This window comes from Grus americana, chromosome 5 (genome assembly GCF_028858705.1).
Source record: "Grus americana isolate bGruAme1 chromosome 5, bGruAme1.mat, whole genome shotgun sequence".
Lineage (NCBI taxonomy): Eukaryota > Metazoa > Chordata > Aves > Gruiformes > Gruidae > Grus > Grus americana.
In genome coordinates, this window is record NC_072856.1 from 2906288 (window position 1) to 2914975 (window position 8688).

At 45.8% G+C, this 8688-nt stretch overlaps 1 protein-coding gene across 2 annotated transcripts; it reads left to right on the forward strand.

The window, feature by feature from the left end:
* Positions 1-1747: 1747 nt before the first annotated feature.
* CD59 (CD59 molecule (CD59 blood group)) lies at positions 1748-8482 on the forward strand. 2 transcript variants are annotated; one of them, XM_054828088.1, is made up of 4 exons: positions 1748-1895; positions 4480-4552; positions 5213-5314; positions 6839-8482. In XM_054828088.1, exons 2-4 carry the CDS (start codon positions 4489-4491, stop codon positions 7030-7032), a joined length of 360 nt encoding a protein of 119 aa, XP_054684063.1. In that variant the 5' UTR covers positions 1748-1895; positions 4480-4488; the 3' UTR covers positions 7033-8482. The 2 variants fall into 2 exon arrangements, with proteins under 2 accessions (XP_054684063.1, XP_054684064.1); XM_054828089.1 differs by having other exon boundaries at positions 1775-1899.
* Positions 8483-8688: the final 206 nt, after the last annotated feature.

Genomic DNA, 8688 nt, shown 5'->3' on the forward strand with positions numbered 1-8688 from the left:
GCGGGAGAGAATTGACTGTCAAGATCCCACTTCAAAGACAGCACTTTGCCAGCGGTGTTGGGGAGGTGTACCGGTAACTGCCGATACGCCCAAATCCTTCCTGTGGCGGTTATGACCCGTGCAACGCGCACACAGATTGTCACAGGTCTATGTTCCCTTGGCCGCTGTCCTTCTGGTTCAGCCTGAATTCCCTTGGCTTCTGACTCAGATCCTGACTGTTTGGTGCTGATGCTTGGTTAGGACTTCTGGCAAGGTAAAATAAGCCTTGTTGAGCATCTATGAATTCAGCGTATGGTTAAAAACCTACCACATCCAACGCAACATGTAACTAATCTAGTCCTCCTTTTGTCCAGGACTATGCTGACAGGCTCTTTATAATTGCGCTGTAGGATTCCTTCAGCGTTTTTGTGGGCTTTGCTGCCTGGATGTTTAATGAAGAGAACCTTTGGCACCATTTCCTTGCTGTGACTGCATCGTGCGAGAGAAAAACAAGTGGTGTGCCAGCCAGTGAGGAAAAAAACCACCCAAAAGTTGCTGTGCAAGTTATTCTAGTGCTGGATTTTTTTTTTTTTTCCTGTTGCTGTTTAAAGTAATTTCTCATCATCTATGCAAAGAATGTAAGGTGGAAAATTCAGGCCAAGTTGGAAACACCATTTATCTGTGATGATAGATAAATGTATCCTCTGCTCCCAATTCCTCATACAGATTTCAGAAGGGCAAACAGATAAAAAAGTTTAGCTACAGCTGTAGCTAAAGTTCCTTGTTCCCAGTTCCTCAATGCAAAATTTTCTAAGTAAATTAATAAATTAAGGATTTTTTTTATATATATCAAATCTTAATTGAGTGGCTTCTCATTTAATAAGTTGCGTACAATAACACACAAGCATCTTCCATCCCTTTGCTTTTATTTATGGCTTAAACAGAGGTAAAATCATCATATGCTGAGCTGACTGATAATCATCTTAACTACTGTAACGCACCAACAGAATGTGAGTTAAGTTCTGAGTGGTTTAGGGTTTTTTATTACTTATGTATTTCTAAGTACCACTGTTCTAAACCTCTTAATGCAACAAAAACCACTTTTGCTGTCCTCAACTACATTTCTGTTGCTCTCTGGTGTTTTTCTGGGTTGTGAATGTTCGGGTCTATATCCAGCCAACTTGGAGGAAACTGCCACTTTCCATTCCTGGTTGTTTCCCTTCGTGTGTCTAAAACTCTGCATCATTTTCCTTAGTCCTATCTATTAATTCATAACCGCAAGTGGGGATGCATGGCAAGCACGGCTGCATGGTGCTTTAGGAAGAAAGCCTTTGAGGGTGATGAGTGTTTAATTGCAGTCGAGCTGATCCCGTTTTCTCCATCAATTGTTCTGTCCACTCAAGAAGCCGGGGTACACCCCTCACCGTGGCTCTGGGACCCCTAAAACCACCTTCTCTCTGCGCAGAAGGGAAGCAGGGTGGGCACAAAGCGCAGGTTTAGCTGCTGCGCTAGAGATGAAGCGTAGAGCAGCTCTGCTTAAGGAAGTGTCTCCATCCATCAGACAAGCCCCGTGAGAAATCCTTAGAGCTGGTACCACGCAGCGCTATACGCGTACATATGTCATGTGTATGTGGGAGAGATGCAGTCGTAGAAGTTTTCGCGGCCTGTTTAAGTATTGCGCAATAAGGCTCAGTCACCGTCCCGCGGGACCGCATCTCCCGTGGGTCCTGCGCCTTCCCCCCAGCTTCGGCTCCCGGGGGCTGGCGGCTTCTCGCTCCCCTGGCCGGGGCCGGGCCGGGCCACCGCCGCTGCTCCGCCCCCGGGGGGGGTGGCACAGCCGATAGAAGCGGCGCTGCCGCCGTATTTCCCCCCCCTCCAGCAGACGGTGCGGGGCTGGTCGGCAGCGGGTGCCCGGGGTAGGTAAGGGGCGAGCGGGCTGCTGCAGCGCTGCGGCGGGGCCCCCTGCCCGCCCCTTGCCGCGGGGGGGGACGGACACGGGACGGGGCGGAGGAAGCCCGGCGCCCCCCGCCTCGTCGGGGAGCAGTGGGGAGCGGGGGTGGGGAGCAGCCCCTCGTCTCACCGGGAGCTTGAGGCGAAACGGTGGGCCGGGGCTCCGGGGGGGTGGTGGGAGAGGGGGCGAGCGGGCAGAAGGGCAGGTCCTCGGCTGGCATGGGGAGGGGGGAGATGGGAGTTTTTCCCAGGAATTGGGAGGGAAAGGAAGGTTTTTTGGGGAAAACTGTCTTTACACCGTGTTAACCGGGGCGGGGAGGATCGGTTTTATCCCCCCGGGTCTGAGTCATGCCGGCGGAGCGGCGGCACCGCAGTGCGCTAAGCGGGGCGGGCTGCGGCGCCCCGGGACGCTGGGCCGAGGGTCCGGCCGCCGCCCGCAGGGAAGCGGGGACCGCTGCGGGGGGAACCCCCCCATCCCCGGAGCGACGGCTGGATCGCGGCGGCCAAGGGCGGGGGAAGACGGGTGCAGATACTGCCCGGGGCGTGCTGCAGCTAACTTAAAAAATAGATGGGAGGGAGCCAGGTTGCATCTGCCAGGTGGTTGCTGGCTACGAGCTACCTCGGAAAACGAAGTGGTGCAAAGCTCATCAGCTGCTAAAACGCCCTAGTCCCTGCAGGAATGCGGCTCATAGTCCTAGTTACCCTTTTCTTGCCTCTTTCTGCTCCGAAGTTATGATGAAAACAGCAGCCTGGTCTTGTACGTGTGCTCTCTCCCAGGTGGGACTGCAGAGAAATTCTTCTGTTTCCCAGCCAAGGCGAGAAGCCTTTCTTGCTACTGCAGTTGCTATTTCTTATTACTGGGATTGGTCTGATGCTTCAGTTAAAACAGTAATTTAGAAAATGCAGTTTGGGAAATGTTTTCTGCTTCGTTTCTTTTAAGCCATGTTCTGAATTGCTGTCTATAGATACTAATTTTTTAAAGCTAAAATTTGTTGTCTCATCTCTCTGTCATTCAGGAGTACAGAAAAAATTACTCATTTTAACAAAATAGATTGGTTGAATTTCTGCTGTCAAAGCTATTATGCTGGCTATGATGATTTTTATTAATCCACCTTCTATTTATTCTGGCTGTGACTTGGTTTTGCTAAAAGGCAAAATTGTTTAATTTTGCTGACACCGTTGTGTCAGGGAGGGCTGCTGGAAGATGGAGAGGTTCCCAGGAAGATTCTTGTTGCTGTCCAGAATGGCTCTTGCTTTAACCACCGGACTAATGGCACTCCTGCAGATTCACGTCACTGTGGGATGAGCCTCTCTGGTCTTGGAAGGCTTCTCACAAAGTTGTTTACCCCAGAAAATCCATCTCGTCCTGCACATTATGGTTTTGTTTTTCTTGGTTTTCCTGTTCATGCAGACAGGGGGAAAAAAAAAAAAAAGGTAGAGTTGTTTTTGTTGGTTTATATTTTTCTGGTAGAAAAATTAACTAGACTTAAGGTTGAGCATTTCAGTATTGTTTACTATGAAACTGTCTTTTCAAGTCCACAGTTACTCTTCTGGGAGGAAAAAACTTTCAACCCAATGGGATTATGGTCTGCCACACTAGATTCTTAGCTGCGTATAGAAAGAACGTCAAGCAGTATTAACAGAGTCAAGAGCAGCGATGTGACTATTTTGCTGCAGCCTTATCATAAGTGAAACTTGTTATCAGGATGCCTTTAATTCTTTGGGACTTCTAATCCCACTTGGGCTTTGAAGACAAACACAAAGTCATGCCCTCCTAGCACAAAGTATGGTCCCTCTCTCCCTCTCACCCCCCGTATCTGCCTGATACCTGGTCTGAATAGCCTCCTCTCCGCAATAGCAGAGATTTTTTTAGTGGTAGATATTACTGTTTGTCATTCCGACTCTGTGTGCAGAAGTCTGTCGAATAATTCCTACTTCAGAGTTGCCTGTGTTAAAAAAAAAAAAAAAATAATCCTGACCTTCCTATCTCACCGCTACCGACGGATAATTGTGGAGGACCGGAGCCATTGCTGCAGTCACTTGGGGGGTTATTGCATGTGTCCGTCCCTCAGTGAGAGGGAGAAATTTTGGGAGAGGAGAGGCAAAAGCCCCCTTAGTGCAGACAAAGCTCTCGCAACCCCGTGAGAGAGGAGAAAGGAGCACAGTCTGGCTCCAGGGGCGTTGGGGAATTGCTGTAAAAGAAAAGGTATCGGAGCCCTAGACGGCCTCTCTTTTTGTAAGGTGAATTTGTTGCTGTCAGAAATAGACCTGTTGAATGGTGAAATCAGAGGGGAGAAAGAAGAGCGATCTACAGCCTGGGGGGGCTCAAATCTCAGTTCTCAGAATAAAAACCCTGTTCTCAGAATAAAAATCCTCTCTTGGAAAGTGCTGTTACTTTTCTCTCTTCTTTCACTGATTTTCCGGGCCAATGCCTTCGGTTCCGTACTGAATCAAGTCTTGAAACCTCGGTTCCTCACCGTGTATTTTGCTATTTTCATGCAGCTTTTAAATAGAATAAACACGTAACATCTGTTCATGCCTTCAAATTAGGGAAGAAGCATGATCAAGATGAACCGCATCCTGTTAACCGCCTGCGTTGTTCTGGTTGCTTTTTGTAGTTCTGGTGAGTATGAGTGGTACTTTCCTGATGTGATGTTATCACAGGGGGCTGAGGAAATCATGGAAAAAATGTCGGAGAAGGAAAAATAACAAGAAGGGCCTGGATTATTTAATAGCACTTTGGGGAATGACAGTAGCCATCGAAGTAGGGCTTAGTTTCTGCTGCTGATCGTCTTTGGTCAGAAGAGAGAATCGGGGGCAGAATACGACGCTGCTGAATCTGGCGACAGCCCGTTCTGGTTTGCTGCTAGGAGATTGGATTCCTGCCGTGTAAATTGGAAACTAGATGTGTAGCGCAAGAGAGAAATGAGGTGAAAGGAAAAAAAGGGGTAGAATAAAATTCTGCTAAAAGTGTCTCTTCTTGCCTGTCCTTTTGGAAAAGGCAATCTTTAAGAGTAGATGAAAGCAGCAAACATTTAAGATATTATTCTGCAGGGACGTAAAGGTAAGTGTTTTTAAAAATGATGTAAGTACGTGCTTCAAAATCTTCCTTTCAGAATTGCCACTGACAAACGCCTGTAAATTTTAGCTTGAGTCTAATAACCAGGCATATGTTTTGTGACAGGTAGATGCAGATGGTGATTCTTTTTTTTTTTTTCCTTTTTAATGCTGCTACTGTTTCAGTACTTTATTATTCAGTAAAGATAACCCCCTGTCTTCTTAGGTTATGCCCTAAGGTGTTACCACTGCGAGAACAGCCCTTCCTTATGCAAGACCAATAGTACTTGCTTAGCAACTGAAGATACTTGCTTGCAGATGAAATTTGGTATGTATACTGTCCTACAGACCTAACCCAAACATGTTTATATCAGTTTTCCTTGCCTGTGCACTTCTAATCTGGCCTTAGCATGCATTCCTTAGCCTCACTCAAAATAAGGTTGCAGATACTTTCGAAGGTCATGCTTATAGTAAATTGATATATTTTGACTTCCAGGCAACTGATAAAGATAATGATGATGGAGATAGCTGATTTAAAATTGTACAAGCATATACACAGGTATCTGTAGATCCAGATTTAAAAAAAAAAATGAAAACAACAAAACCCCCACCACCTAAGGGAAACAAATAGGAGACAGCAATGACTTCAAAATACAAAACCTTTGCCCTAAACTTGTTACGCTTTAAAACCAGATAAAGCATGTGTAACCCACAAAATATGAAGACTCAGTCATTTATGAATTGATGCTATTAAAATAAATAATCTTTTCCTGAGGGTGAAGCGACCTGTGTCTCAGGAAGGTGGTCGGGGATATTCAGGGCATAGAGTCACTGTTCCAGTTGTTAAATAATGTTTAAGTAATTCTCTTACTACCAGTGCCAGGGGGTTCGCTGGAAAACCAGAAGTACCAAATCAACTGAAATAATCTCCTTTCCCAACTGGTTCCCCCTGCTCTGGAAAGATTGTTGGGCTGGCTTTGGACAGCGGGAGCCAGGATGGGGTGGGACTGCTCTCTTCCCTGGGATGGTCCCTGCTAAAGCTCATGACTTGGCGGGGAGGAAGGAAGCTTCTAGCGCTGCTGGACCAGGCTGCTGCTCTGTGCTGCTTGCATCCTAAGGAATTTCCTCTTTTGCTGTTTCCCTTGAGCCTAAACCTTCATGAGCACGAACTGTAGGCTTTCTAGCATGCAGCCTACGGCGGTTGTCCATCGTCAGAGTCAGGAGTTGAGTACTTGAGGTGTCAAGCTAGGGAAGATGGAAGACGACCTCTGGTGTCCAGGGGAATGAGCAAGAAAAAGGAAGGGCTCTTCTGCTCTTCAGGCTCTGTCTTCTGCATGTTGCCTCTGGAAATGAGGCTGGTCAGATCTGATGAGACTTGTCTTCAGCGTAAAAGCTAGCTTGAGTTACCAGGCTCGCTCTGAGCTTTGTGGAGGGAGAATGGTGTTGCTGTAGGACGATGCAAGAGCAATGCAAGTTGAGCTAGATGGTGATACACTGTCCTCCTCTGTCAGCAGCCCCAGGGCAGGTGTCACTCAGTCTCCGCCCGGTATCTCCCAGTGGGCCATTTGGACAAAATTGGAAGCACTGGTTAGCTTGAGCTGGAAATCTTTCTTAACTTCTGGCTCAGAGCTACAAGAGAGTGCTGTGGAGGCAGGGCCATGGCTTGCTATCGCTGTTTGCACTACGAAGTTCCTAGTGAAGGCGAATTTGGAAACTTCTAAACGCTTGAAAAGAAGCTAAAAAAGCAAGCATGTGGCAGTCTCGGCAGTGATTCTCTCTCCGTACCAAAAATGGTATTTCTTTCAATATTCTCTTAATCTGTTTAATTTTTTTAATTTTTTTTTTTGCATAGGTAAATTGAGAACTTCCTCCTGCTGGAAGACATCCCAGTGCAATATGAATGATATTGCCCAATTCTTCCAGTTGGATAATTTCGAATTCTTTTGCTGCCAACACGACTTGTGTAACGAGAGCTCAATTATTGGGGTTAACAAAGCAGCCTTCAGTATTGCCTCTGCAATAACCATGTTATGGATGCTTCTGTAATAATCTGTAAGCCGTACTTGCAAGCTGAAATTATACAAAATCATTAACTCTTTCTGAATTGTACTTCTCCCATTTTCAGTTCTAACTGGGGGCTGAAAGATTACCTTTTAATTTTAAATGCTGTTTCCTAAGGTTCCGTCTGTTAAATCACTGTTTCCCTTCATCGGAAGGAGATGTATATTGTTACCAGTTATAGGGAATTTGGGTATCTTGGCCTGCCGTATTCATGGGGAAAATAACTTGTTATGAAGTAGCGTTATCTTGTGGAGAACCTGGGCAAACTTTCAGGGGGTGATGTGAAAGGGAAGGAATACTATCGGGTTTATGCTGGAAAATGATCGTTTCTTACTGTCCCCTAAGTTGTCATTAATTTTGGTTGGGATTTCTGGTTTGAGGTTTGTTTTGGGAGGGTTTTGCTTCAACGCTACCTTGTCGTACACCAAGCAGTGGATTTGCCCTCGACACAAGAAGTGTTGGATCAGAAGTATAAGCTTGCCGCAGTCTTCATAAAGAGTATGGAAATACTTAATTTCAAGTGATACAGACTCTGTTCCCATCACTGTAACTTTTTTTTTCCTTTATACAAATAATATAACCTTGTAAGTACCGTTATTTTGGGAGAAAGCATTTACATTTCTTAAACCAAAACAATGCTATCAGTGAGAAACACTTTTCCCTCTTTTTATATTTCTGTGAGCATGCAGACAACACGTGCTAGCTGCTTTTTTTTAGTTTTCCTTACACTTTAGCCACATCTAGGGTTTTAACTAAGCATGTGCTTTGCACGGAGTGTTTATTGGTATACTGAAAACTGTTTATAAAATGCTACGGAATTCAAATGGCACATCTAGTTAATTTTCCCAGGTAATTAGCTTTTGGGTTTTTGTTGAAAACAGTGACATGTAAACTTAACCCTTCAAGCTTCTACCTAAGAGTATTAAACAAAACCTTGCAGAGCTTTGTATTTTGACTTTTATGCAACTCTATGAATAGCAATACAAAATAAACGCGTATTTACATAGCATGAATAAAACCCGCTCGGTTTGTATACGTAAGAGGTCTGAAGTTGAAATATTCTGTACGTCTCTCCACCTCGGTGGCGGACACAGACCTCGGATACTTCTCCGGTTCTTAGGGACCCTCTCAGTCAGGTACAACGTCAAATTCTCCTTTTTCTCTTCTGGAGCTCTGGGCATGTCCCTGCAAGAGTCGTGGTCCGTTGCCGATGGCGTATCCTCTTTCTGAGGACCCGTGCTTGTGCTCTGCAAGGTGCCGGTGACGCCAGTTCGCCCGGTCGTAACGAGGGCCTTACTCCAAGTCTATGATGTATTCTGCAGTGTATCTTTTGGTTGAGCTTCTCTTAGCTATGAAAGCATCCTGGCATCTCGCTGATCACTTGAAATACGGAAGTTGTGCTGTCTTTGATTAATAAAAATGTCAAAAAAGGAAACATGGCGAGTGTGGTTATTTATCAACTGGATATATCTCTAGTTGTTTCCATGGGAGATGTGTCCGTCTTTCCCATCCGGAGACTCAACAAGTACAAGGGGACCTCTCTCTGCTTCTCTGGAGAAGGTTGCTGCTCTGCGTAAGTCAGTTAGTTTTGGCAGAGTGATGATTCGCTTTAGAGAGCTGTTTGACAGGACAAGGGGTGAT

Excerpts from the sequence above, each read along its gene's own strand:
- CD59 (XM_054828088.1), top strand. The coding sequence starts at position 4,489 with ATGATCAAGATGAACCGCATCCTGTTAACCGCCTGCGTTGTTCTGGTT. Across the intron at positions 4,553-5,212 it reads GGTTGCTTTTTGTAGTTCTG|GTTATGCCCTAAGGTGTTAC; the intron begins GTGAGTATGAGT and ends CTGTCTTCTTAG. Across the intron at positions 5,315-6,838 it reads TTGCTTGCAGATGAAATTTG|GTAAATTGAGAACTTCCTCC; the intron begins GTATGTATACTG and ends TTTTTTGCATAG.